This window comes from Alternaria ethzedia (genome assembly GCF_023757985.1).
Source record: "Alternaria ethzedia strain BMP 0044 chromosome Unknown scaffold_2, whole genome shotgun sequence".
Taxonomy (NCBI): domain Eukaryota; kingdom Fungi; phylum Ascomycota; class Dothideomycetes; order Pleosporales; family Pleosporaceae; genus Alternaria; species Alternaria ethzedia.
The window spans coordinates 866,741-894,726 of NW_026056195.1; the positions used below are offsets into that span (position 1 = coordinate 866,741).

Here is a 27,986-nt window from a genome sequence, read left to right on the forward strand (position 1 = left end):
GCATATTCATCCCTGGATTGTAGACTGCAAGTGCAATGCGACATATTCGCAGCTGTTGGTTCGCCTCCGCTGTCGCCTGTTAGCAAACAGTCCGTGAGCTGACGACTAATTGGACTCACCATGACAAGCGCCAGAGAACCACAATTCCAGATATCCTCCACCAACGGCATTTGGGTTGCCTTCCTGGTAAAAGAAGGCATCGAAGCTTGCGGGTCGCCTTCTTTCCCACTCATCGACCAAACTGTGAAGATACTGCCACTCGGCCATCGTCCGCACGCTCTTTTGCGCCCACTGCAAGATGCGCGCAGTCAGCCATAATATTCGATTTCCCCACGAGACTTCATCGATTGGCGATATTAGAGCTGGCAGAATGAAGTTTTCATAATTAATGCGCAGAGTGGGTTGGTTGAGCAATGCTTGGCTGACTTCGGTATGCACATGGAGTACCAGAGCAGCTTGTACAACCGGGCTAGACATATCGAAGACCCAGCCTCCAGGACCATAGAAGAGTTCAAACGTCGAGAGATGTGATTGTCCTTGTGTACCCGCTATTTGAATGTCAGCTGATCTCCGCGCAATTCCTCGTGTTCACGTACCATGGAAGTCCTCAAAGTTTCGCAGCAACATGGCGGCCACCAGCGTCGCCTCATCTTCAATTTGTCCCTTCTCGGCAATATACGGTATGAGACTCTGCAATAGTCTCTCATGGTAGTCGTATGGTCTGGTGGGGAAATACGGATCGAAGCGCAGTATACACTGTCCGGAAATCATGAAGATGGCGTTCATGAGCATCGGGCTTGTCAAAGCGAGCTTTGGAACGATATTTTTGAAGATGCTAGCAGGACTCATTATGTCTAGTGCGTCTGATGCTTTCTCTACCCAGAACCGAAAAAGATATGCTTCGATTGGGTTAGGTATCGGCCATGCTACCGGTGAAGCATGGTTCGTTGGAACGAATGGATGTGGCGAGGGGATGCCAGAGTTCCAAGTTCCCGGCAGGGGCTCGTCAAGGCTGGAGAGACTTGAGACTGAGCCAGGTGCCGGGCTTGTGTGTCGCCGGATATGCGACGGAAGCTGCCATAGGTCAGGCGTGGTCTGTGGTGCTGCGGGTATGAGCACTCGATCATTCCAGCTTCGACTCGTCGGGCGCATGTGTCGCTCTCTTCCTTGCGGACTCTTCCTCGATACCGACTGTGGTATCTTCTCAGCCGTCCTGGAGCGAACCAGATGTCTTGGTGTCTTCCTTTTATCAGCACTTCCGGGGCCCTCGAACTCTTCAGCTATGAGTGACGATTCGTCGACAAAGTCCACTACAAGACAGTCATTAGCATCGACTTAATAAGACCACCACATGACTTGTACCTACATGTTCCTGGTGTACCAACCCATCTCTGCGCCGCACCAAAGAAGTAGTCGTACTTCTTGATATCGGCCCTGGTAGCCTGACTTTCCAAATCAGGATACACACCATGTCGAAAGCGGACTTTGTAATTGGCTTTCCTTCGCGGGGCGGATTCTGACCAAGGCGCCGACATGCTTCTGGAAGGAAGAGCTTATCTGCGAAGCTTGATATCTTGGCAACTTCACGGTACCTGTAATCAAAGTTGAAACAAGACCTCGATATCCGATCTTGGCAAGTACCTTACTTCCAAACTGGAAAGAAGCAAGCAGGAAACAGGAAAGAGGAAAGCTGATGCTACTCTCCATCAACAAACAGGAACTATCGCCGCTTCAAATGGGGATATGTACTCCATATCACAACGCCATGAACTGCACGGAGAGATCCACGCGTCACAATCCGTCTTGCTGATCATTTTCCTACGTGCGTCTAGCCAGCACGCTATTTGCTCTTCTCATCGCCCATCCCGCGATTATTCAGCGGAGGAGCGGTATGGGAAAGCACAGGGCGCGTGAGGCTTGTAGGTGCTTGGTGTGGCATTTGATAAGCAGGATTTATTTACGTACGCGATGTTTGATGGGGGATTTGGCAGCGGACATGGGGAAGGGTGGGTATGCGAGTACGGGTAGATACGGGGTGGCTCAACGGGAGGACGTCGGGTGTTGGGGTGCACGAAATGCTTGCCTATTTGGGAGTCGCTGAGGTAGGGGATGGAGCGTGATGGTAGTGGGTAGACGTTGTGGCTGGCTGGTAGACCGACTCAGCCTTCGCTAGCCACTGTATTGGAAGCGGGTGATTGGATCATGGACTAGGGTTGTGGTTAAAGACGTGCATGATATTTCATCCCACCGCAAACCTCTACGTGTACCAGGCTACTACTAGTCCTTTCATCACGAGCCTATGCCTTACACTGACAGCCAACTAAGCTTTCCTCACACGGGTAGGGCTGCATGCACCTCGAGCCTCCTCCTTCTAGAAACAATCACTCCCGCACCACAAGATGTGGTTGAGTAAGCACATCGCTGGGCAGCCATAGGTTCATCGGACCGTGTTACTGCGTAGCTGTATAAGCTGCATCGTTCGATATTGCAACGACTAGTGTTATGCGGCTTATCCAGCTCGTCATGCATACCCTATTCAGCTCACTTGTCCTACTGTCGCGCTTCCACGTGACGCCTTTCCGGTCCGGGTAGCGACATCGGTAGTTCGTGAGAGATTTTGTCAGCGGGGATATTCTGGGGAGTCATACTCTCAAGAATAGTTGGTAGTGGTTGACACGAGGAGGTGTGACTCAGGTGTCTTGTACTACGTTGTGCGCGGGTTCTATAGGTGAGTATCCCAACGGTCGTTGAGGCTTTGCTAGTTGGTGGCTTGAATGGAGTGATTACGCAGCTGCTTCACCGAGTGAAACCCGGAATTGTTGCGCGTGAAGACAAGAGGATTGTTAAGAGTGCGGAGTGATCACTCATCTTCGTTGAAGTAGATCAGGTGGATGGTAGCGTGGACATTGTGTTCGATGATACCTGCTCCTTCCTCAGATGGGTGCCTACCCAGACAGCCCGAGGTGGAATGTGAATACTAAGAACACGTGACTACTAGACTGAACCTTGGAAGACTTCATCGATAGAATAACTGCACAAACCGTATGTAGAACATCGGCACGACCGAGTCTGAGGTTCCAGACTTCTCACGATGGTGGAGACAGGTTCAGCTTTTCCAACGGCATGACGTAGAAAACAAGCGTCTTTCCTTCCCGAAAAGCCACGTCTCGCGCTTATGCTCAGCTAGCAACTCACTGGTTTTATGGACCCTCGAGTCGATGGCACTAATATCTTTCTTCGCACTCGCTTGTCACCGCACTTATCGAGTGCCGGTAGTGAAGGTCCGAGCCTCGGGTCATCGACTCCGATAGGCTGTCAAGAGACGAGAGCAAAAGGAAGTGCAAGTGGAAGCTCCATCGCTGTCACGATCACGATGCTAAAATTGGGCGCGAAGGATTTTGTTGATCAACATCATAGCTTCGACGTCCACGATGCAGCTTTGACATGCGCCAGGTTTGGCGAGCAGGAAGATCGAAGACGTCGCATGTTGGGTTCCGCAAGAGCCAACATTGATGCCCTGTAGAAGTGCTGGGGGTGGTGTAACTGCAGCAAGGCGCATGCAAACATCGGCGCGACTACACCTGGGCAACAACAGCGACAACAACAACACACTTTACGGCTGTTTGATGCAGCCTTCGGCGAAACAATGGGCACAAATGCATGAACCCGGGCATGGGAATGCGAAAATGCCATGCATCATAACCACCATGCACGAGTCTATTGGCCTCGGCACCATTTTGCCGTCACCTGAGGTCCAGGCCTTTCGTTGTGCGAGGTTGGTTCCCGCGGCAGCATGTCGGAAAGCAGACATCGTCAAAGTTTAATCAAAAGAAAACGACATGACAGCACCGAAAAGAAGCCTCCCGCAGCCTCTCCGCGCCTACGAGTGGACTCCGTGGAGGACCCGCTTGCCTCGGAGCTGAAACGCACATGCGAGAAACGAAGCAGGACGTGGTGGGAAGTGCGACTGACGTCACAGTGCAGCGGCCACCAAAGGCGCGCTGCACCACCTGCCCGTCCAAGCGAGCCGATCCCCAGCACAACGCTCGATCGATACCGACTTCTAGGCCCTGCCTACTACTCCGTGCGCCGGTGGTCTGGATTCCTACAAAGAGTGGGCTCTTTAGCCTGCGTCCCCCAGCTACGGGACATCACGGACGTATTCTGTATAGAGGCTATAGGGAATAAGGAAATAGAGCGACGTTTTGTACGGAAATATGGACCCGTGATTGCCGTGAAAGGAGAGAAAGGGATCGGGCCTTGAAGCGTGAAGGCTCGTGGTTGTGGGTTTTGCGTGATGGGCGGATGGATGAGGGTGAGATCTAGACACGACTGTGGGGCTAGGAGAAAGTCTTGTCTTACGTATTGTGGCAGGTGTGATGCCGACAGGGTGCTCTGCGCATGGAAAGAATCACGAGTGCATGAGGAGATGCAGGTGAGGTAATTTGGGTTTGATTGTTGTGGTGGTGGGAGTTTGTCAAGTCCTCCGAGGGAAACTCTGCCTAGCGCTCCGCCTCTTGCATGCCCTGCCAAACGCCTGCAGTGGTCCTCCAAAGACATGAAAAAATGAAAATGGTATATCATACAACTGAAAGAAAAGATCGCTCCGTGTAAATGCTGAACCGATGTGCTCCAATAAAAGTTTCCCAAATCGCAAAGTCGAAGCTGAAGAGTGTTGCCTGCACACTGTGCCGCTAAGTCGCTGATGTTTGAATGATTCGTCGAATGTCATGAGGGTGAACGCCTAGGGCCCGGCGATTATTGCGCCCTTGTCGACGATGATTGAGAGTTGAGTTGTGACAGCGATGCGAATGAGTTGGTCATGGCTGAGTAGGCAGCTGATGGTAGACCGTTGGTGGATGATGTGGATGAGGCGCTGTTGCTGCGGACTTGGAGGTTGAGTGTGTGGCAGCTATCGCATCGTCCGTTCATGCGGTTGCAGCGACCCCGGCATCCTCGCTCGTAGTTGGCGCAAGAGAACATTGTGGCTTGGTGTGGTTGAGGTTGGTTGTTGTCGTTGAGTAGTAGAGTAATAGAGTAGTTGTGGTGGTGTAGCTGTGTGCGACTTGCGACCGAGAGACTTTGCAGTGTGCTGGACTTGGACAATACTGAAGCCGAGGGCAGACTTCGTAATATATGCGCCGGTGGGTTGTGAATGCCCGATGATGTAGCCAGCAAATGCAAGATATGCAGGGTAGTAATTGCGTATTCGGGCGTTAAAGTAGCCGTAATCGATGGGGTCCGTTGGCGTGTCTTGGTAGCGTGCGGATGGGTCCAATAATAGTGTGATGGAGTGCCGAATGGAGTTAATGTGAAGATGCCCAAGTTCTGCAGATGCACGATGCGTGGCTTATAGCTATGAAGCGCAGATTAGACAGATGGCTGGCAGGTTTCAAGAACTTGGAAGAGATAGGTGGAAGATCAGCTGTGACGATGGAGGCCGCAACTTCTTATGACAGTTGACGCGTCCAGAAGATGTGTGTGTCATGGTAGATTATACAGTGGAGAGACCCGAGGCCAGAATGTCGGCGGTCAGTGCGCTCTTACTCAATGGCCAGGGTCTCCTCTTACGCATGCACGAGACCCTGCCTTGGTTGTCCATCGCCCAAGTTAGCGCCAAAACCTTGATTTTTCGCTCTCCCGTCCATTCCGGCACTTCGCAGTCGCCTGCATACCTCATACGTACTCGGTGACGCTCAGCCACCACGGCGGTTGTTCAGGCGACCACCAGCAGGTTGTTGCACGAATTCGCATCCATGTGGACACACGACTAATCATTCAAACAGCCAAGTTGACTTTACAGGGACAGGCACAGTAGAACCTCGTTTCAAACAAATTCTGGAAAGCGGCTTAAAGTGGGCAAAGAGTCCAAGACTTGCACGGCCACTTCATCCGTGCACTCGTCAGCACCAAGACCCAAGAAAGCCACTTCAGAGAATCCACACATGGCGTTAGCCTGTCGCACTTCAGCCCTCTTCGATTACGTGGTGCTGCAGTCGTACCCTACGTGAGGCAGTAATCATGGCGCATGTGTGCCATGTGGTCCTGGCACTGCTGCCTCAGAACATGATAAGCCGGCCCGCTCGACACCGGAAACAACTGCGGGCGTAAGCTCGCGAGTCGCGACACCGATAAGATAGCGTACCTGATATCAGAAGATGGCTGAAGTGGAGGCCGGAGTGCGCGTTCGAGACTTTGTTCGTTTTTATGAAGATCGGCACTCCTACATGCGCGAGATCGATGTGGCCTCACGGCGAAAGATTTATCCACCAGATCTGGCCTGATCTCAGAAGATGCGAATTGCTGTTACTGCGAAACCGGTCGAAGTTTCGACCTCGTGCGAGAACTAGATGCGAGTGGTTCGCAGTGGGTTGCTCCGGACGCCCGATCTGCGACCGTTAATCAAACCGTCCGGTGCATCCGCACCCGTCGCACGGCCAAACGCAATCGGGTCTCAACAACTTTGCCTGCGGGCAACTCTGCACCCCGAATTCCGCCTTCCAGCCTTGTGGGTGTCAGTGGGTTTGATGATCAGCGGGCGGATCCATCGCTTATCGTACTTCAAGGACCACAGGGACCAGAAGTCCACTGTTTACTGAACATTATGAAACATGATAGATCCAGGCAACATGCTGAAGTAAGTCGCAGCAGAAGTCGGTCATGCATGGTTATGCTGAGAGCGATTGGAGGTTTCCAGTAGACCGTCGCCTCATTTCCTTTCTCGGTCCTCTGCCGCTCTCCCATACCATCCAACTTCCGCTCCATTCAATGTCATCCCATTCAATAAACTCGACACCGAGCGTCACTATCTTGCGCGACTAATTTCTATGCCTGCAGATTCGAAGACAAAGTGCATCTTCAGCGATATCATTCCACACAGTCAATGGCGACGTTAATATCTTGGAGGTGTCCGAAATTTGTCAGTCCATTGACAACCCCTTTGCTGACATGGCCCGTCGATAACAAACTCGTTGCGATGCGCGCGCAGGCACAGGGAGTGTACAATAGAAGGAGTGACCAATTCAACTTGGTCGCATTGCGTGCTGGTACCTTGAAGCAGTGCTCTTCACGAAGCCAATAGTACCAAAACACTAATTAGTTGACCTGCAAGACATGTATTTCCCTGTTCTCGCAAACAGCAAACTGAGCACTGCGAAAAACTAACGAAATTCTCTATTACACTCTTTCCACCAAGCATCATGAACAAAATGAACCCGACTAACGCTGCAGCGCAATCTACTATACCTTTTCCAACTCTGCCACTTGAGCTCCGCGAGATCATCTACCGACATGCGATACTCCCAGAGGACCTTACTTCTCAGTCTCAGCCCTTGAATTTCGGTCCCGTAGACACCCGTCGTGGAGGCGACCCTTTCTACCTCCAGTGGCTCGAACAACTCTGTCGCGTGAACCAAGCCACGCGCGTCGATGTATCCCTGTACCTTCTACGGACGACCGAATTCTACCTCATCTACCCAGAGCAAGCAGTACGATTCACGATGTTCCTGGAGAGTCTAGGCGATGACGATTCAGGCTTTGCCGCAATTCGTAAACTCGATTTCCAACTCTTCGGCCGCTACCAACCAATTGCTGGGACTAAGAACACTTACATCGAGCTCATGAAGCGATGTACTGGGCTAACGCAAGTCGCATTGAAGTTCGAAGTTGGGTACATGACTATTGACTCATGTAACTGGGCTGAGGATGTTGTTATCCCTCCTACAACGCTAGGGACCTTTGATCTATGGACATTCGATCAAACGCGCATCAGAGAGTTGGAAGATGTCATTGCGATTTACCAGTTAGCAGATCTCCTGGAGGTAGAGAGTTTGCAGACGTTGACGATCGAGGCTTGGCCTAGGATCAGGGTAAGTGATCGGCACGGTATGCAGAACGTTTTGGTGGACTGTGCACCGTTGATCGAGCGGTTGGTGGTGTGGCTTAGGGACGGGTTTGCCGCCAGAGGGAGGAAGATCGATGTGAAATATGTGGAAGCGAGCAGTCCAGGATTGAGGTGGAGTCGGCGGATCTGAGGTACCTAGTAGTTGCTGAGGCTTCCATATGAAGTCAAGTCTGCGTAATGAAACAGTTGACTGAGTCAATTGTCCAAGTTGCATGAAAATTTGTTGCCTCTAATGTCTATATGGACAAAACATATGTGTCCATTGTCTAACGAAGTATGTAGCAGCTTGTTGCATCGTGAAAGTAGCATGGAATGGAAGATGACGTGCGTGGAAGGTGAAGTTGGGCTTGGTCTTGCGACAGGCCTATGACTAAGCGAGGGCTGTCGTGTTTGCCATCTAATCCCAGCCAGCCCTAACCAGCCTCATTCATCCTTCAACGACCGAGCGCATCCGCAACACCATCGTCGCTCAACCATTTTTGACCATCACTGCCATTGCTGCATCTGCGCGCACTTCGGGGCTCTAATTTTGACATTGTCGGCGCGCTTTCACGCCACGCGCATCGACTTGGCCGCGACGCGTCGACGTAAACAACAGCGCGACTCCTCTACCACCCCGCCCACAAACCGATCTACCCAACCACCACCATGTTTCTTCCAGAGGACCTCCTATTCAAGCAGGGCGCGCTTGCGCACGTCTGGCTTGCCTCGAATCAACAGAAGAAGCTCACCAAGGCCCAGGTGCTGCAGCACAAGATCCCAGAGAGTTGCGAGGTCATCATCCGACCCGAGGTGGCCGCTGGCGGTCCGCTTGCATTGCGGTTGAACGCGCAGTTGCTCCTCGGCGAGGTTCGCATCTACAACAAGAAGGTCAACTACCTCCAGGATGACTGTCAGGAAGCGCTGTGGAAGATCAGGATGGTACGTTCCAAGTTTGACTGCGTGACATGACCACCTCTGACCCTTGTGCAGGCCTTCCGTCCCGGAAACATCGATGCGCCCGCCCAGACTCACGTCGCCAATCCCACAAACCTCATGCTACAGGATCAGATCACCGATCTCGATCTGTTGGCTCCCATGCCCGACCCTTCTTTCCTTCTCTCCCAGCCTCTTAGCGGCAGCCTCAACCTCGGCAACACCACAGTCCCCGATTGGGACAACAGCCAGTTCCTTTCCGGCAGCATTGAGCAGGCGCGCGGAGAGCCCATGGAATTGCCGGATGACGACCTGAACCTGGACATTGGAGAGGATGATGACTTGGAGCCGACAGCCGCCTACGACGAGGGTACCAGCATTGAAGTTGGCCGTAACGCACCTTTGGAACGCCGTCGGTCCGAAGAGTTTACCGGGCTAGGCAAAGACATGATAGTGGATGACGATGATCTCGGCATCGACCTTGGCGAAGATCCTCCCACTGAACTCGCACGCGGCCATGAACTCAATTTGGACGATGACCTGGATATTACTATGGGCGGTATGGACATGGACACCGAACTTCCTGCAGGCTCTATCGCCGGCGACTTCCCTGTGCGACAACGTGAAGAGTCACCGCTCTCCGAGTTGGGAGAGGAGGAGGCCACACGTCTTGAACAGGAGGTTGCCGAACAGAACGTCACCGTGTTTGAGCCAGAGCCAGAGCAGGAAGAGGAAGAATCAATCCATCAAGCCCGCGCCAAGCGCAGGAGGGTCATTGCAGCTGATGCCGAAACTATGATCTCAAGCCACCAGTTGAGGGAGCAACAGAACAACCGCGAGAAGATCCTCAAGCCTGCATCGTTCCTGCCTCGCGACCCTCTTCTGATGGCTTTGATGAACATGCAAAAGTCCGGAGGGTTTGTCTCAAGCATACTGGGCGACGGACGAAGCCAAGGATGGGCTCCAGAGCTTCGAGGTATCCTTTCCCTAGAAGTTGTCTCACGCCCAGCCCAGAAGCGCAAGCGTGGTGGTGCAATTGCCGACAATGACGCTACCGAAGACGAGGCCGCAGCCGAAGGAGAGAAGACGCCACAACTGCAGCTGGAATTTGAGCAGGATGAGCCGACTTTGGGAGGCGGTGACCTTGGCCTTGGTGGCGACAACGACCCAACGCTTGCGGGATCCGACGACATCGTTCAACTTCCTGACGACCCTGGCTTCCAGCAGGTTGGTGATGACGAAGAGGACATTTTCTCGCCCGTTCCAGACAACTTCGACGACACAACCGCGCCGCTAGTCCATCCCGACGAAGCTGGGCCCGTATCGCTAGGCACAAAGCACGCTGTCCATTTCTTGCGAGAACAGTTTGGACCCGAAGCTGAAGAGAGCGAGTCGGTACGGCAAAAGACCAGCATCGTTTTTCAGGATGCCTTCCCAGAGGCCCGCACATCACGAACAGATGCGACGAAGATGTTCTTTGAAATGCTGGTACTGGCGACCAAGGATGCCATTAAAGTTGAGCAGCCAGCTAACGAGCTTGGTGGCCCTCTACGCATTCGCGCTAAGCGTGGCCTTTGGGGACAATGGGCAGAGACTGGTGCTAGTGGCGAGCTGGCATCCCAGGCTCAAGCAGCACCTACTGGAGATCCCGACGCGCCCGCTGAGGCCATGTTCCAGGGACCACCTGAGGTGTCTGTATCCGCCTAAAAGTTCAACAATCTGTGTTTCTTCGACCTTCTTTGGGGCTTGGTATCATCTGTCGGTGTTGGCTGGATACCCTTTTCATGTATGACTCTTTTCACGTTGGAGACGGACTTTGACTGGTGTTTTGGTGTTCTTGTGAGGTATGGTGTTTGTGGGAAGTTGGTCCCTTGTATGATTGTATTAGGATAGTTACATTAGCTTTGGAAGACGGAATGAATTCAGTACTACCTTCGCGGATCTGGAGTATCCTTCTCCAAGTGATGCTTGAAACGTCATGACTTCACGGTTGATCATTTGACTGAAGTTAATGACTTGGAGGAAATGTGCATTGTGTTGGCGTGTATTGCTCGGAAAAAGTTGGGCTGTCCAACTTGAGGCAGGTGCGCTGCGGCAGATTATCCCGAGGTCGGCAACTGCGTCTTCGCGGCCTTGCCCTTTGCACCTACTCGCCTCTCTGAACTCCGGCGACGACATCACCCTCCAAAATTCCCGTCGTGCTAGCCATCGCACACTGCGATGCCTACGAATGCAGCGGCGACAGGCCGCACGCGCAAAAGGGCTGCCGAGGCGTGTACGTTCTGCCGGCGGAGGAAGGTTCGTTACTGGACGCCTGCTTGTCATCGTCGAGGAGTTGCATACTGAGGCTGGCAGATCAAATGCAGTGCTGAAAAGCCAATCTGCGCAAGTTGCAAAACGCATGATACAATTTGTCATTACGAGCCTATATCCATAGATGACGTACAACATGCTACCAGTCGTCCGCGCAAGACGCCGCGAGCAGAAAGAACATCCGAAAGAGCATCAGACAGGACATCAGAGTCAACACCATCGATCGCTGCTTCTGCGCCTGTTGGACAGACCCCTGCAACTACACCTCAAAGCGTGTCGCGCATTGTTGTCGCTCCCAATGGCTCCTCTAGCTATCATGGGCGCACGAGCACTTTGTTTGACGAAGGCACCAATGATCGATATGCTGCTGAAGCACGACCCCAGATGTCGGATGAATGGATAGAGAAAGGTCTTGTTGCTGAAGCTGCCCGTCAGAGACAACTAGAGACAGTCAACTTTCGACTTATGAAACTCGATTTCGACGGCGTCGAACCTGAGCTTGGCATGCACTTGTTATCATTACACTGGAACCGGCAACACCATTCTTTCCTTACTACCTATCGCCCAGCCTTCATGCGTGACATGGCATGCGGCGGTCCGTACTTCTCCAAACTTCTCTTGAATGCCATCTACTTCGGCGCAAGTAAGTTCAGCCCACGGCACGAAGTTCGCCGTGTAGCAGACGATGTCCGCACTGCTGGTTGGCAATTTCGTGAAAGAGTGAGAGAACTCCTGGGAGGCGCTTTGGACAAGAGCGAAATCACAACAATTCAAGCGTTGCTAGTTATGACCAACTCGTTGTTTGCTCTTGGCGATGAGCGCAGTGCTGCCTGGCTGTACGCTGGGTTGGCATTTCGCATGATCGTTGACCTTGGTCTTCACGTTGATAAGCCTGAATTTGCAGGGTATCGTAAGCTTTCTGATGAGGATCATGAGATCCGACGTCGCGTTTTCTGGGCAGCATTTGGTAGGTATAGTATTCATGATGCTCAACTATCACACTAATCAAAAGCGCAGTCGTCGACAAGATCCAAAGCCTCTATCAAGGTCGCCCAGTGAGCATGACAGAGACACTCGTACCCACCAAATTTCTCGACACCTACGAAGAACTTGAGCATTGGACGCCCTTTTCCTATTCCACGCAACCAGACGCCGTCTATCTAGGTTCGCCGGCTTATAGTATCTCCACGTTTCGACACCTTTGCCAGCTCTCGGTTATTCTGAGCGACATACTCAGTACCATCTATACCGAAAGAAGCTTCGACGTAAGCCCTACAGAGCTGTCCACCAAGTTGGAGAGCATACATCAAAAGCTGTTAACATGGCGTGGGCTTCTGCCCGAACACCTCACGGTAGATGTAGCGGAAGTAGCGGCGACACCTCCTCCGCATGTTCTAAGCTTACAGTAAGTGATTATAACGCTGCACACGCCACGGATGTACTAAAACAACACTAGCGCCTTGTACCATGTTCTCACGATTCTCTTGCACCGACCCTTCGTCGCAGATGGGCATCTCTACAATACATCACGCGCCATCTCCGTGAACTCGTTTATGGCGTGCGCCACTGCGGCGGATGCTATTGTACAGCTCCTGAGAGCATACGACAAAACTTTCAGTGTGCGGAGAGCCCCTTACCTGATTTCCTATGCGACTTATGTTGCTGCCACTGTGCATGCCCGTATTGCAGCCAAGCGTGGTGCCGGCTCCCAAGCTCACAAGAGCCTAGAGACTTGCTTAGCCGTTTTCCGCGACAACCAAGAGACTAATTGGGCTGTACGACGCGCCAATGCCATTATCCAGAGCCTGATGAAGAGATTGGGTGTTGTTGCACCCGAGCTGAATGACATACATATCGGCAGTGGTGAAGACAACCACAGCAGCGCACCAGACGTTTCTTGGGGCAGTGCAATGGATCGCGAATCAAGCCTACAAAGCTTCGATATCGATGGCATTATCCAGAGTTTTGTCCGAGATCAGGACTCTACGCATCTAGCGCAGCCAGGTTCAATGGACCCTACTGCCGAATTGGCTGTACCTGGAGTGCCGCCGTCGGCGTACAGTACTATGGAGACGGCAAATCTGCCCTTTGGAAATTCTGGAGATTGGACTTATCAGGGCCAACAGCAAACCTTCAGTGAGCAACCGTTTTCAGTAGATGACCTACTTTATGGATTCAACGGGTCAGAGCTTGATCAATTCACAATGCTGGACTGGGACATGTAAGAGTTGAAGCTTTGCATGAGCCTGGCAAACCACTGTCACCGGAATTACCATCTCCCGATGTGCACGGCCAAGGTTTCCTCTCGCGAAAAGACCTTTCAGGCTTGAGCGCGAAAGACAGAGAAGAGACGGGTATAGTGACACTAGACTTTTCTGTTAGCGCGTCAAATCCTGTGGTTTATCAAGTCCCGCGGGAAGAAAGCCGAGGTTTTACCGCGGCTAGGCTTTCCGCAGCAACTTGAGATCCCACGGCATCTTGCGCGCTAACGGGAAGAGTCTCATGCTTCTACCCGTTGGTATCTACCCGAACACTTTTGGAACGAAGACATATATAGAGAGTTGCACCGTCGAACATGATGACACATGTCAGCCTGGAAACGAAGCGCCGACTTCATCGCATTCATCACCTTCAATCGCAGCATCATCCTCTATAGATGATTCGCACACTTCTTAAGCCATCCAGTGTTCAAAAGGCACACGCCTCGACTGTCTCACACATCTCGCCGATCCGCATACCCGAACTCCCAATGGTACACGAAAGCGCCCCGAAAAGAGTGCGACACAGCCTACCAGCCGTTTTGATGCGTGCTGGTACTTCAAAAGGTCTCTTCATACATCGTCACGACTTGCCATCTTCCCAATCAGCGTGGGCAGGCCCATTACTTGCCGCCATGGGTTCTCAAGGTTCGGATGCTCGACAGATTGATGGAGTAGGAGGAGCGACTTCAACGACTTCCAAGGTTGCAGTGGTTTCGCCATCATCCCGAATGGGTGTCGATATCGATTATACTTTTGTACAAGTAGCAGTGGGTCAGGAGGCGGTCGACTTCAGCGGAAACTGTGGAAACATGTGCGCTGGTGTTGGACCATTTGCGCTACAAGAGGGACTAGTGCGTGCAAGTCCCGGAGAGAAGACGGTAAGTCCTCCTGTTGTAATTGAGACGGATGGGATACTCATTCTTCTTCAGCTCGATGTACGGATCTTTAATACGAACACTTCGCGGCTCATCGTCGATACCATTCAAGTAGACGAGGACGGATCGTTCGATGAAGACGGAGACTACGCGATACCAGGCGTCAAGGGAACGGGAAGCGAAGTAAAAGTGGCCTTTGTGGATCCTGCCGGGAGCATGACCGGAACTCTCTTTCCTACGGGGAGACGATGTGATACTATTCATGTGAAAGGACAAGACGGCAATCGCTTCTCGGTCAAGGCGACGTTGATAGACGCAGCGAATCCTTTTGTCCTAGTCGACGAACGAACATTACCGCCAAACCTAAGGAGAGGTAGCAAAGACACCGCCGTCTATCTCCAGCACATGGAGTCAATACGATGTACTGGCGCCGTTATGATGGGTCTCGCTTCTGATGTAGACGCTGCTGCAAAAGTCCGCGGGACACCGAAGCTGGCTATCGTTTCTTCTCCTCAACCAGATGATGGTTCTCAGGAAGGCACGCCGGACGTTCATGTCCAAGCGTTCAGTATGGGCAAACCCCACCCGAGCCTGCAACTCACAGGTGCGGCATGCTTGGCGTCGGCAGTGTGCATAGAAGGTACTGTAGCCCACGGACTTGCATCCGGCAGCAAGGTGCAGTCCTCCTGGCAGTCGTCTTCACCTGAGCGGACACCGAGTCCCTGCTCAGACTCTGATGGTAGCTCTTCGGATCTTCTACCGAGCCAGAGGAGAGTCTGTCTTTCGCATTCGAGCGGGTCGATCAAGGTTGATGTTCTGGCAACCAGCTCGGAATCGTTTGCTTTTGTCGATAGGTGCGTTGTCTCGCGGACTGCTCGGCGGTTATTCGAAGGGAAGGTGTATTATTACTCAAGTAGCGTTTAATCAAAGTAAATCCAAGTTGTACAAGATGAAGATGAGGAAATTGCGCAGGCTTCAGCCACAGGTGTAGAGTTTGAGAGAGGCTGGTGTATGACATCACACGCAGAGCCACGGAAAAGCGCGCCATCACTTGAGCGTGCAGCGGACATGTACCTGCCAAGGCGTCACTCGACGCTGCGAGAAGCCGACACATGGTAGGCAACACAACGCTAAGCTACAAATAGAGGTTACATTGAGTGTTTCAAAACGGAACACGTCGTCAGATGGGTTTAGTGCTGTGAAGTCAAACAGTAGTTGGTGTGAAAGTGGTGACCAGACGCTCGATGGAGACCCCTGCTCGAGAGTACCGGTGCTTTGGCGTTTTGGTCCACCATCGACATTGAGCAACACCATCCCCAACGACAACCCGCAGTCGACTCGCCATTTCCTTGTCTCGTCCCGCTCGCCATTTCCTTGTCTCGTCCCGCTCGCCAATCAAAGACGCATTATTACTACTAGCACCAATGCGATAATCCACGGCGACGCGCATCTTTTCCCACGCTAGCTCTGGACGGATAGGCCACGTTGGACGGCGGCGCAACAGTCGACTCCTGGCCATGCCAACATGTCAAAAGCATCCACGTCCTCATTGCCCCTCTACAATGCCGCGGGCCTGCCCTCCAAGTCCTCGCGGCCCTCTTCGCCCATGCTGCAGCCGCCAGAAGCCATCAAGCGCAGCACCACGCCCTCAGTACGCCATGCGCTCCGGAGTTTTGGACACGCCGCTGACACGTGTGAATAGTCAATAACATCCGCCCATTCCCTCCTCTCGGCTCAGGACACGGCCCACAAGCTCTCGACGTCGATTACACATGGCCTCTCGGCCTCGGACGCCTCGGCGCGCATCCACACCCACGGCCTCAACGAACTCCCCCACGAAGAGCCCGAACCGCTCTGGCTCCGCTTCCTCAAGCAATTCAAGGAGACGCTGATCTTGCTGCTGCTCGGGTCCGCTGCTGTATCCCTCATACTGGGCAACTTGGATGATGCTGTGAGCATTGCCGTGGCTGTGACCATCGTGGTGACAGTGGGCTTCGTGCAGGAATACCGCTCGGAGAAGTCAATTGAGGCGCTGAACCAGCTGGTTCCGCATTCGGCACACATCATTCGCGCTGGGGTCGAGCAACCGCGGAACGGTCGCATACCGAATGGCACGCCAACTGACGACGTCGAGTTGGAGAATCTGAAGGACACCACTTCGGCCCTGTCAGCTGCGGAGCGGAAGTCTACTACGATATCTGCGACGTTGTTGGTCCCTGGCGACCTCGTCCTCTTCCACACGGGAGACCGCATCCCGGCCGACATTCGCATCACGCACGCGGCAGACCTCAGCATCGACGAGTCGAACCTCACCGGAGAGAACGAGCCTGTCTCCAAGTCGCCAGACACCATCACACCTCCGCCGGGCTTACAACGGCCATCTTCACCTTTCTACGCGTCCGAAGCCGCAGGAACGGTCGGCGCTGATATACGACTGAATGACCAGAAGAACATTGCTTTCATGGGTACATTGGTTAGATCGGGTTACGGACAAGGAATCGTCGTCGGCACAGGAGGCAACACGGAGTTTGGTGCCATCTCTGCATCTCTGCAGCAAATTGAAAGCCCGCGGACGCCTCTACAACTTTCCATGGACCGTCTGGGCAAGGATCTGAGTTATATGTCTTTTGGAGTCATTGCCTTAATTGGTCTGGTAGGGCTGTGGCGCGGTTGGAAGTTCATCGAGGTCTTCCAGATCGCCGTCTCACTCGCTGTTGCCGCTATCCCCGAAGGACTGCCGATTATTGTTACTGTCACGCTTGCGCTGGGTGTGCTGAGGATGTCCAAACGCGACGCCATTGTTCGACGGCTACCTAGTGTTGAGACGCTGGCTTCTGTCAATGTCGTGTGTACTGACAAGACAGGTGAGTCAACCATTCTTCGCGCACATGATATTTACTGACTTGGACCAGGCACGTTGACCACGAACCATATGACCGTTACGAAGATATGGCATTTTGACGAAGCAGCACCGATTGACGTAAAGACGAAGCACGACTCCACCGACCTCGATTCGCCGACCCGCAACATACTACGAATTGGCAACATTGTCAACAATGCCCGCTTGTTGAGCGACCAGGCAGCCTCCGCGTCCACGGCAGCGGTTCTTTCTTCGACTCTAGGAGGCGACGACAATACAGCTGCCAAGAGCCGATGGGTCGGTCAACCCACCGATGTCGCCCTCTTAGACCTCATGGACGCTTTTGGGGAAGACGATATCCGGGAAAGACTCGGCGAACGCAAGTTCGAGACACCCTTCAGCTCGGAGAGGAAATGGATGGGGGTCGTCGTTGGCGGTAATTCTGGCAACCTCACCCCTGGATCTGAACACGCATACATCAAAGGCGCACTGGAACGGGTTCTGGACCGCTGTGATACTTATGTAACGGCACAAGGGAAAGAGGTGGCACTGGATCAAGCACGCAAACAAGAAGCGATGAAGGCCGCCGATGCAATGGCGCAAGAAGGCTTACGTGTGCTCGGCTTCGCAAGCGGTGCATCCAAAGGGAAAAAGAGGAATGCCAGTGGTACAGCCTCACCTGCACCATCCACCAGCTCGGCACTTGGTGATGATGAACAGTACCGTGGTCTTGCGTTCGCTGGCTTGGTTGGCATGAACGATCCGCCGCGTAAGGGTGTAGAGAGAGCCATTCGGAGACTCATGGCTGGCAAAGTCAAGGTTATCATGATCACAGGAGATGCAGAGACCACAGCAGTCGCCATCGGCAAGAGTCTGGGTATGCCAATTATGCCAAACTCAGCACTTGGACGCTCAGTCATCCGTGGTGACGAACTGGATCACATGAGCGAGGAAGAGCTTGCACAGGCTATTGCGACAACCTCGATTTTTGCGCGAACTAGTCCTGAGCACAAGATGAAGATTGTCCGAGCACTACAATCACGAGGCGATGTTGTGGCAATGACTGGTGACGGTGTCAACGACGCGCCTGCACTCAAGAAAGCAGATATCGGTATCTCCATGGGTCGACTGGGCACGGATGTTGCCAAAGAGGCCGCAGACATGATTCTGACAGATGACAACTTTGCGACCATCCTCAACGCGATCGAAGAGGGCAAGGGCATCTTTTACAACATCCAAAACTTTCTCACCTTCCAACTCAGCACCAGCGCGGCAGCACTGAGTTTGGTACTCCTTAGCACATTCCTCGGCTTCCAGAATCCGCTCAATGCCATGCAGATTCTGTGGATCAGTGAGTTTCTCTACTCCCGCCTCATTGATATTTACTAACAGCCACCTCCAGACATCCTTATGGACGGACCGCCAGCACAGTCCCTCGGTGTAGAACCCGTCGACCCAGCCGTCATGGCGCTACCCCCTCGCCCACGCCACGCTCGCGTCCTGACCCGTCCACTCATCCAACGCGTCCTCCAATCCGCCACCATCATCATGCTCGGCACACTCACAACCTACTACCTCGAGATGTCGACCGACAACCTCGTCACCGCCCGCGACACAACCATGACCTTTACCTGCTTCGTCCTCTTCGACATGTTCAACGCACTTACCTGCCGTTCCTCCAGTAAATCCGTTCTTGCAGGCGAGATTGGTGTATTCGACAACAAGATGTTTAATTACGCCGTCGCGGGCAGTTTGCTCGGACAGCTGGCTGTTATCTACTTTCCACCGCTGCAAAGCGTTTTCCAGACCGAGGCTCTTGGTCTAGGTGATCTCGCGCATCTTGTTGCGGTTGCGAGTTGTGTGTTTTGGGCGGATGAGGGCAGGAAGTGGTATGTTAGGTGGAAGGGGAGGAGAGGGTATGGTGGTGGGTATAGTACTGTTGTTTGAGTATAGAGCGTTGGGTAGAATATGGTGGTGTAAGAAGCGTTACAATACGCAATGGAAGTTGTTGTTCTCAATGATGTGTTTGGTGCGTACATTCATGCCGTGCGGATTGCAGATATGTGGACTTCAATGTGGTGTGGACAGACTCGTCGAAATGGAAGCGCATGTAGCCATCCCCACAGGGAGGCTTCATCTCATGTGCGAACTATGCTCTCGCGGGAACTCATACCGAAAGCCCGACCTTGCACGTGCCTCCCTTAGCCATACAAAAGCCGCACCTCTCTCTCCGTCCTCCACTCTTTACTCATTCTACTTCCTCAATTTTTTGCCAAAAACGGAACTCAGCATGGACATGTGTTTTCCCTGGGATCCAAAACCCGAAGCACCAGATCTATGTGCACTCCAGCAAACTCCAAAAAACCGAATTTCGATGTCGCCATGTACCGCCGATGTGAAAGCGAAAAAGGAGTGACAAAACCAGCATGATTTGTCTTGCGCTCTTGGGCTCGTACGCAGTCGATATAAATTCTATCGAGTGGTCGATATATTCGTTTTCTGTACACCACCATAACTGGTGAGGCACCAAAACCAGCGATTCAAGCACTGATGGTGTTGGCTCTCTGGCCACCAAAATACATCGACGGCTTGCTAATGATTGCGATGGAGACTGTGGACGATATCAAAACAGGTCCAGGAACAGGTCGATGAGAATCACTTATCGACTGAGCTAAACAAAATGGACATGAAGCTCTCCATGTGCGGTGCGCGACTGGACCGAAACAACACAAACCATACTCATGTGTTGAGGTAGACCTTGAACAGTATAAAGCTTCGCTCTCTTGCCGAATATCACCTATTCCTCACAGCCTTCTTCTATTGCGCGCTATCAAAACACAGCACAGACAGACCCATGAGATTGCTCGCTCTGCGTGGAACAAAACCTCTTTTTAATAGAAACATGTCGGCTTGAACGCTTCTCCTGAGCTATGGAATTCGGGTGTAGTCACCGCTAGGACTCCAAATTTGCCGGAAATACCATTCATGTCTGATGAAACGGGAACGCTAACAGTGGCATCGAAGCCTAATAATTAGCGCAATATGTTTCTCGGTTCGAGGTGCTGGCAGTATAAATGAAGATCTGTCCGTCGTCTCTGATCCTCATCTGTATTTGCGCAAATCCAAAAACCTCGAAACAATGATCCCCACCGCGATGGTTTTCCTCGTTCTTCTCCAAAAGGTCCTATCACGCCAACCTAAGAAAAAGCTAAACAGCCTAGAGCCTACGTTGACGTTAGACCACCTACTTTGCAAGGTTTTGGGTCAATATAGTCTGCAGGCCTGTTTAGTTTCTTTCTTGTATAAGGTGCTATGGGGCTCTCCATGTTCGTGTGAAGCAATCCAGAGGTCTCTACCTTTGGCTACATATCCACGCTACCCAATCAAAACCTGAATAAGATCTTTCCATGTGTATCATAGAGTAAACGAGAATACCGTAATATCACCGAGGTTTGCAATATGAGCTGAAGTCAGGAACTCTACAAGTACCTTGCTACAACACTTTCTATCTTCCTCACTTCCTCACTACCAGCTTCACCGATCTCCAAAACACCGTCAGCGGAAGACAATGTGCTTCTCCGCCTCTCGATTCAAAGCGCTGGACATCCAAGGTATGTTTGCAAAGCCAGTATCAAAATCGGAACGGACTCAAGACATGAGAAGTCGGCGTTGGTCAAACGTTCCGTATTATCAACAAATCCAAATGGGTATCTCGTACCCTTTAGTCGTCGGAATTTTGGGACAGAATCCGCCCGTAGATCCTTCACACGCGCATTTTACTCTCCGAATTACATACGAAAGGTGTTAAAATATCCAAGTAAAAGAGACTCAACTTCATGAAGAAAGGCTCCCCATGCACTTCTCAAAATTGCTCCTTTCACCGAAAATCACGCCCTTTGGACACAACTCCAAAAGACAAATTCAGGTTGCAAAATGTCCCTACCACACGGCAACAGTGCCGTATCTCTTCGAAGTCTCAAAGATAGCTAGGTTACGCGTGCGGTTAGCGTCCCCAGACTTTTATATAAGCCCTCGTTCTCCTCTCCTTACTGTCTTCCAATACCAAATATATCTCTATTGACCAAAAAGTACATGTATAAGCGGCCATGTGAAGAAGGGAAAGAGACTTGCCTACCAGAACAAAATATTGGTACGACATATACATGTCGCTTGTGTTCTTCGTGCGTCTCAAAATCGGCCTACGTAGTCGCCATGCTGTTCTGCCGTCCAAATTCCATACAAGGCTCAACCATGTGCTCTCACCAAATACATATCCTACATATCTACCTCCAAAGGCTGATCTCGCAACAAAAATGTCTGCGACTAGCGTCACCGGGTGTTTATATAAAGATCGGCTGCGTTCTTACAACTCTTCAACCCAACTTACATTTACAAATCATTACCAAAACCTAATCCGGGTTGAGTTGATGTGGAGAAGTGGAGAAGGAGAAGAGGGAAGCACGCCCACCAAGGCATAGCCCCAACAATGGCGATGTGTTGTTTCTATCTCTCGTCATCTCAACTACCATCGTGAATCGTCGAAGTCGCTTGTTCTTCTCAAAACTTCGAGTGCAGAAGACCATGTGGCTGTGTTGACCGCCTGACCCCAAAATAGATTCTGACTCGCGCATGTCGTTCTGTCGCTTGAACCGATTGTGGAAGTAGCGGACGCGATGGACGTTTGAGTTGCGTGACTGGCCGTATGTTGAACTATCATTGTGTAGAGAAATTTGCGGGAAAATCAGGATATTGAATGGAGATGATGATGGTTATTGTGGCCCGAGATCGTCCAAAAGAACTGCCTCTCGTAGGTCATTTTACCCAATAGATCCCATTTCAGGCGGATTGAGGAACCATGGGCGATGCAGATTGCTCGTGGTGCTAGGTTCTGTCTTTGAGGGCAGATTTGCGTCTCTGGCTTCCACCGTCTCAGACTCGTCTAGAATACGCTCACGCTCAGAGCTCCTTCACGTTGTCCTTGACGCGATCTCCGTGAAATCTGGAATGGACCATCTGGCGCGATACCACCCCATATCATTCTCTTCTCGCTCGCGGTATAATATTGCATCTGCCTCATATCAACTCAACATCCCCAGTGCCACACCCCACACACCAAGTCCTCACCGCACTCCATCTCACAACCCAGACGTCTCCCCTCTTCATCTCGAACCGCCGGTCTGTTCCTTCCACGAATATCTCCCCTACATCACGCAACGCCCTGACGAAGACCGCTTTATCCTCATCCGGTTTATCGATCATGCTTATGCCACCTGTCGTATCATCGAGCCGTTGTAGCGACGCCGGGAACTGCGAGAGGAAGGAGGATGTGTAGTGCGAGGAGAGGAGCGCTTGATGCGACGTCAGGTATTGGTGTTCGGATGGGGAGAGGAGCGGGGAGGTCGTTTCGAGGGAGGCCGTATGTAGCGATTGGATGTGTAGAGGGTGTGCGTCGATCTGCAAACGTGGTGTCAGTACGCCGCTGTAAAGATTGGCAGTAGGGCAAGACAGCGCTCTACCTTTTTTATCCTCGCTCTCAAGAAACTGCGAACCAAGAACTTAAATCGCTCGAGCTCCGTCTGTATAATAATGAGTTTGAAGTTCGTCTTCGGGTTCATATCACCCGTCTGGTCTTCGACAAGTTCAATCTGGCTGCGTCATTAGCTACCTTGCGTTGCGCAAGCTGCAGTCTGCCGCGCGCTCACCTGTCTCCTAATACGCTCCAATACCCTCTCCATAAGCTCCTCAGGCCACGGTAATATCTCAGGCGCAACCCTCTCCGCGACCCAACACCGCGTCAATTCCTGCAGATCGCGTGTCTCTCTTGGCGTGGAGTCGACCGCGACCTCCGCGAGAAGGTCGTCGATATCCATTGTACCGTTCCACACAAATATACCCTTTGCTTTTCTCGAAAGCCAACGGTCGTATCGGTCGGGTACGTAAGTCGCGTGTCTGCCGTGTCTCAGGCGCGCGTGTATCGTGGCTGCACCGAGATCGAGGTAAGGCGGGGTGATGAGATCGAAGGTAAGCAATCGGCAGGCACCCGACGAGCAGCGGGATGCAAGACAGAGATCTGAAGTATGTCTCGGGCCGGATGCATGCGTGTGTTGGCTTGCAGCGAGCGTGCATGCAGATTGCAGATGTTTGGTGGGGCAGGGATGCGCGATGCGGGGATCGCTTACCACTAGCGCCGACGCGTCCCAGTTTGGTTCCGACGCGTCTTGACACCTCAGGAAAAGCAGGCTACACATGTATGACGCCTTGGTAGGAGCTAAGGGTGCAGCTATCAACGGCCGTCGCTACCGTAGTATCTCAATATGAACCATTGCTAGTGTCTGGCTCAACATATAAACCGTGCATGCATTAGTTTGATGATACATCGCGGCTTCTTCATCAGGATAATGGTACAGGTGGAGCAATCTGATGAGATTTCGTTGTTGTTTCTAGCTTGGTCGACTGCAGGACTTCCTCAAGCCATCCATCGTCCATCCGCATTACAGATATGTACAGCCCATTACCTCCTCACGTTCCTCTCTGTACATGTACACGAACCAGAGAATAGAAGTAGGTAAAGGCAAATAGATACATGAAAGAGTCGCGCGAATGGTTGTACAAAAGAAGCCAAGGAGTTCAGTCTGTGTGATGTAGAGAATGATACCAAATGAATTGTATTAAGGAAAGGGCAGTAGATGCCGTGTAGGTGATTAATGCTCTGGAGGCACGTAGACCTGTTTGTGTACTTGGTTTCGTGATGATTCTTAGATACTTGTTCTGAAGAACATGTGCAGGCAATGTTTCAGCGCTGCAAGGCCAGGAGAGATCCGTCTGAGGATGGGTAATAGTAACAAAGGAAATGAAGAAGCTCGCGAGGCAGCCTTCTTTGGACTGCTCAACGCTCGCCGTAGACAAGATGGGTATCCAGCGTTCCCTATCAAGAAATGTGAACTTTTGTCCGGGCCCACAGCTCCGCGACAAGGGGTATAGAAAAGAAACGGGGTGACACCCCAAAGATCAGATGCAGACTGTTGCCGCTGTGCAAAGATTCCGAGAGTGATGCAAGCCAAATGAAATCGCTCGAACGCCCCGGAATGGAAAAAGACCAAACGCCAATGCTGTGGGGATCCAATGCCATGCAGCAATCATCCATAACGCCGTGAATCAATCCGCCATGAGTTAGTTTAGTTTCGTTATAGTGTTGGTTGTTCGTTGTGCAGGCTTAATAAGAAGCCATGCGACGGGAAGCGGCGGTGACACGTCCGACTTCCAGGGAGTCATTGCCGAGGGCAAAGATATTGTTTCCAGATCTTGACCGGCCCATGGCTGTAGGGCTGTCTTCCATCTGGCAGTGCTGCCCGAAGGTGAAGGTGGTAGCACGGTTGAGTTTGGCACGCGACTTGAACTTGAGCTTGTTGAGGCCACGTTCACATGATTGTTCATGCTCTTTGGCATCCATGCGAAGGTAGTTTTGGGGGTAGCAGCGAGTGGCGTGTGAATGGTAGAAGGAGCTGTATCCGCCGTCGAGGATGTACACTTCAGGGAATGACAGATGAGGGTATTGATGCGCGTTCTCCTTGCGATCTTGCGAGCGAACAAACTTGGCCCTGGGGTTGTTAGTGAATGACCAAAGCCGAAAGATGAGATGAACTTACATTAGAGGAGCACGATGCGCCGAGTACTCGCAGTGAAGGACCAACAAAGTGTTCTCGCTAGACGGGGCCTGGAAGAGACGCTCGGCAAGCTTCTCCTTGTCACAGAAGTTCAATGCACCTTCAATGTGTCCACCATTGTATTCGTACTCGAAGCGGCAGTCAATGACGACCTTGTTGTCATACAAGTGATCATAAGCACCATCCAGCACTTCTACCAATGTCTCGTGGGTGATGCGAGGGAGACTCTCTGGCTCAGTAGTGGTGAAGTGGGGAAGCTTGAGAGTGTTGGCATCATCGACATCCATCACAGACTGGAGCCCACTGGGCTGGTAATCATCCTGTTCTTGCTTGGCATTCATTACTTCACCGGGGCTTTCGAACATGCTTAACGATCTGCGGAACTTGCTGGGACGACGAGAAGGGGGACCGGCGGGTTTTCTGACGGCGGCAAGAGGGGAACCATTGGCACGGGCGGCAGTAGAGTTGAGAGAGAAAGGCTTGGGTTTTGAAGCGAAGAGAGAGCCGTTGGAAGTAGGACGACGTTCTTGGGGAGGCGAAGCAGTGAAGCACTCGTCCAAGCTGAGTGAAGACGAATTCCGGGTGAAGTCACCGCAGCCAAACTGGAAGGCGGGCAGCGGAGTGCTCGATAGCTTGTCTTGGTCCTTGAACGACACAGTGTTAGTGGAGTAGTTCTTGTGGCGCGCAAGAGAGGGCCTGAGAAGATTGGACTTTCGGCGGTCGGCGGCTGACACGGGTCGGGGAACCTCGAGCGAGGGCGTAGAGTATGTGGGTGGGGTGGGTAGCTCGTCACATGGGGTGAGCATGTCGCTGTCGGAACCGGGGGTCACCTCTGGGGAGGGAGAGGGTAGGGGCAGGCAGCGGTCGTTGATGAAGCTGAAGGGTGCCTTGTGGGGAAGAGGCGAGATGTCCATGGAGTCTGGTGCAAAGCCGGGCGAGGACGAGGGAATTGGCGGAGTCGTAACGCCTTCCCATCGAGTCAATGGGGTCGTGGTTTCTGTTTGTGCCTGTTAGCCCTTGTGCTTCCAGTTTGGAGTGCGCAGCCACTTACCCCGGGTGTCGATCTGGTGAAAGAGATTCGACGTGAAGAGCGACCGACGCGGCGTGGCGAGCTGGGGGCTGAAACAAGCGCGTTAGTGTGCTGCCAATATCAAAGAGACAAAGGAGGGATTGTACCTCTGGTCCATGTGCAGGTTGCTCGACATGTCGGCGGCCAGGCTGGTGGTGGGTGACGAGCCTCGCATGGGCTGCAGAGTGAAGTAGTCCCCCCCACTCTTCTTCATGCTGAGGTCGCGGAAGTTGAAGCTCTTGGGGCCCAGGCTGTGTGCTCCTCCAAACAGCGGCTTCGACTGCGGCAGGTCACGGCGGTATCCCCAGGGGCCGGGGATGGGCGGCGGGTGCATGGCGGCGAGCGGCGAAGACATCTCCATGGTGGATTGGTTTCGTGTTGGTGGTGGCTATCGTCGTACCGGGCAACGGGCGGAGCGAGCGTTTGCACGTCGGGACTGAAGTGAGGTCGGACGGGAGGATGCAATACTGGCGATAAGCATACAAGACAGGAAAGCTAATTCCAATCTCTGAAGATGCTGGTGGTGATGGTGTCGGTGTCGGTAGAGATGCTACAGGCGGGCTCCGGACATGGGCGAGGCTGAGGCTGGGAGGGTCCGGGAGAGGGTCGGCAGGTGGATGGTGAACGAGGTAGCTCTTGCCGTAGTGATACTGGCGATAACCGTCGTCCAAGATCCGCTCAGCCAACTTAAGAGGGGATTGGGCCTTCTTGGGGACGAGAAGGGTAGAGAAGAGAGAAGCGGAGCCCGGTCACGCACTGGATTTGAGCATGCCGTGGTTGCTGGGGTAGCCCGCTGCTGGGCCAGGTTAGGGCCGACGACCAGGGCGTGGGCTTGAGAGCTAGGCGCTTGCACACACCGGAGGCCTCACTGCTCAGCACGGGACAAAGAATACTGGGGACTGGAGTTTGCTTGCCCGGCTATGCACCCACGCCCAAGCGGTGCTGTTGATCCGCAGCCTCTAATTCCGCCGCAGGTACACCGGCCCATGATTTGATCGCGATCCCACGCGTAGGCTGTCGCGTAGTCGCCGTGCAGCTGCAGCTAAGTCACGCTGCACGCCCGTAAACAACCGTTCGCAGCTGTTCCACCTCGCGCAGTACCCATTGAATAGCAGCACGGCACGGCATCACGGCCACACTGCTCCAACGCGCGCTGCTTCAGTCCGGCCTCGATCTCAGATAAAGCTCGACAAAGCAGCCAAAGCGCACTCCTGCCATGGTTGCCAGAGAAGCAATTGCCTAGCTCGGCACGGGTCAGACGCAAGCGGAATGGATGCTCCCTGTAAGCCCAGCACGATACGTGAAACCATACGTTCGCTCTCCGCCTAAACTCGCGCCGCCGAGAGAATTTCTCCCTTCGGAGTGGTTCTGCGTGGGCTGCGTGGAGCGTCTAGCCGTCCTGCGTAACGTACCAACCGTCTCCCAGGGAAACCAGCTGCACTCGCTACCGAACGGCGACCCCTCTCTGCCCACCGTCTACACTATCGTGACTATCCAGATTCTATGCACGCTAGCATCATCTACCCCATCTCCAGCCTCGTTCACGAAGCGCGAGCTGTTTTGATCAGGCAAGCTCGGTCTGCATCTGCGCATGCTTTCGTCATCGTACGGCCCAGCGACGAGGCTTGGCGTCGCTGCCAGGGAACCGCCTCGCTGTAACATGGCTTGCACGCGTCGCCATTGGCTGCCTCCTCTGTCGGCGACTCATTGGGCGGGCGGGAGATTTTCAGACTGTATTCGGTGCAGCGAGACCGACGTCGCAGGCGCCGCTGGCTTGACGACGTGAGCTCACCCCGGCCCGTTCGCCCTCTGATCCCCTTAGCCCTAAGCGGCTGCATAAAACAGGAATGGCTCCATCCAACGCGCTACCGCTCTAGTCCCGTGCTCGCGATCGAGCTCTCCCCTCTGCGATCGCGATGGCGACATGTTGCAAACGTCATAGGCAATAAGGCTGAGATGAACTGCCAACTTTGCTATTCTCGGCCGCCTGTTTGCGCCTACTGCTGCAAACCAGTTCAGACAACTGTCGACCTGTCGACCACCGACCCTCGCTAAGAGCCGCAACAACATGACAACAACAACAGACGTCAGCGCAGACCCGACATGGCTGTCGGAGAGGCCGGGGG

The 27,986-nt window shown here is 52.9% G+C and overlaps 8 protein-coding genes across 8 annotated transcripts; 4 read left to right on the forward strand and 4 right to left on the reverse strand.

The window, feature by feature from the left end:
* Positions 1-105: 105 nt before the first annotated feature.
* Positions 106-849, reverse strand: J4E87_001098 (uncharacterized protein; the record flags this gene model as incomplete). Its single annotated transcript, XM_049372747.1, has 2 exons — positions 106-548; positions 597-849. 2 exons carry the CDS (start codon positions 847-849, stop codon positions 106-108), a joined length of 696 nt encoding a protein of 231 aa, XP_049237405.1.
* A 3,909-nt stretch (positions 850-4,758) lies between these two features.
* Positions 4,759-4,983, reverse strand: J4E87_001099 (uncharacterized protein; the record flags this gene model as incomplete). The annotated part of the gene is made up of 1 exon (XM_049372748.1): positions 4,759-4,983. The coding sequence occupies one exon, from the start codon at positions 4,981-4,983 to the stop codon at positions 4,759-4,761; it is 225 nt and encodes a 74-aa protein (XP_049237406.1).
* A 2,225-nt stretch (positions 4,984-7,208) lies between these two features.
* Positions 7,209-8,203, forward strand: J4E87_001100 (uncharacterized protein; the record flags this gene model as incomplete). Its single annotated transcript, XM_049372749.1, has 2 exons — positions 7,209-7,868; positions 8,186-8,203. The coding sequence occupies 2 exons, from the start codon at positions 7,209-7,211 to the stop codon at positions 8,201-8,203; spliced, it is 678 nt and encodes a 225-aa protein (XP_049237407.1).
* A 348-nt stretch (positions 8,204-8,551) lies between these two features.
* On the forward strand, positions 8,552-10,525 carry J4E87_001101 (uncharacterized protein; the record flags this gene model as incomplete). The annotated part of the gene is made up of 2 exons (XM_049372750.1): positions 8,552-8,824; positions 8,876-10,525. The coding sequence occupies 2 exons, from the start codon at positions 8,552-8,554 to the stop codon at positions 10,523-10,525; spliced, it is 1,923 nt and encodes a 640-aa protein (XP_049237408.1).
* Positions 10,526-11,515: 990 nt separating this feature from the next.
* J4E87_001102 (uncharacterized protein) lies at positions 11,516-13,356 on the forward strand (the record flags this gene model as incomplete). The annotated part of the gene is made up of 3 exons (XM_049372751.1): positions 11,516-12,098; positions 12,149-12,536; positions 12,588-13,356. 3 exons carry the CDS (start codon positions 11,516-11,518, stop codon positions 13,354-13,356), a joined length of 1,740 nt encoding a protein of 579 aa, XP_049237409.1.
* Positions 13,357-15,451: 2,095 nt separating this feature from the next.
* On the forward strand, positions 15,452-19,074 carry J4E87_001103 (uncharacterized protein; the record flags this gene model as incomplete). Its single annotated transcript, XM_049372752.1, has 5 exons — positions 15,452-15,460; positions 15,733-15,918; positions 15,970-17,131; positions 17,180-18,478; positions 18,530-19,074. The coding sequence occupies 5 exons, from the start codon at positions 15,452-15,454 to the stop codon at positions 19,072-19,074; spliced, it is 3,201 nt and encodes a 1,066-aa protein (XP_049237410.1).
* Positions 19,075-22,200: 3,126 nt separating this feature from the next.
* J4E87_001104 (uncharacterized protein) lies at positions 22,201-22,997 on the reverse strand (the record flags this gene model as incomplete). Its single annotated transcript, XM_049372753.1, has 3 exons — positions 22,201-22,581; positions 22,644-22,772; positions 22,830-22,997. 3 exons carry the CDS (start codon positions 22,995-22,997, stop codon positions 22,201-22,203), a joined length of 678 nt encoding a protein of 225 aa, XP_049237411.1.
* A 1,343-nt stretch (positions 22,998-24,340) lies between these two features.
* Positions 24,341-26,221, reverse strand: J4E87_001105 (uncharacterized protein; the record flags this gene model as incomplete). Its single annotated transcript, XM_049372754.1, has 4 exons — positions 24,341-24,725; positions 24,774-25,788; positions 25,843-25,910; positions 25,968-26,221. 4 exons carry the CDS (start codon positions 26,219-26,221, stop codon positions 24,341-24,343), a joined length of 1,722 nt encoding a protein of 573 aa, XP_049237412.1.
* Between the last annotated feature and the right edge of the window lie 1,765 nt (positions 26,222-27,986).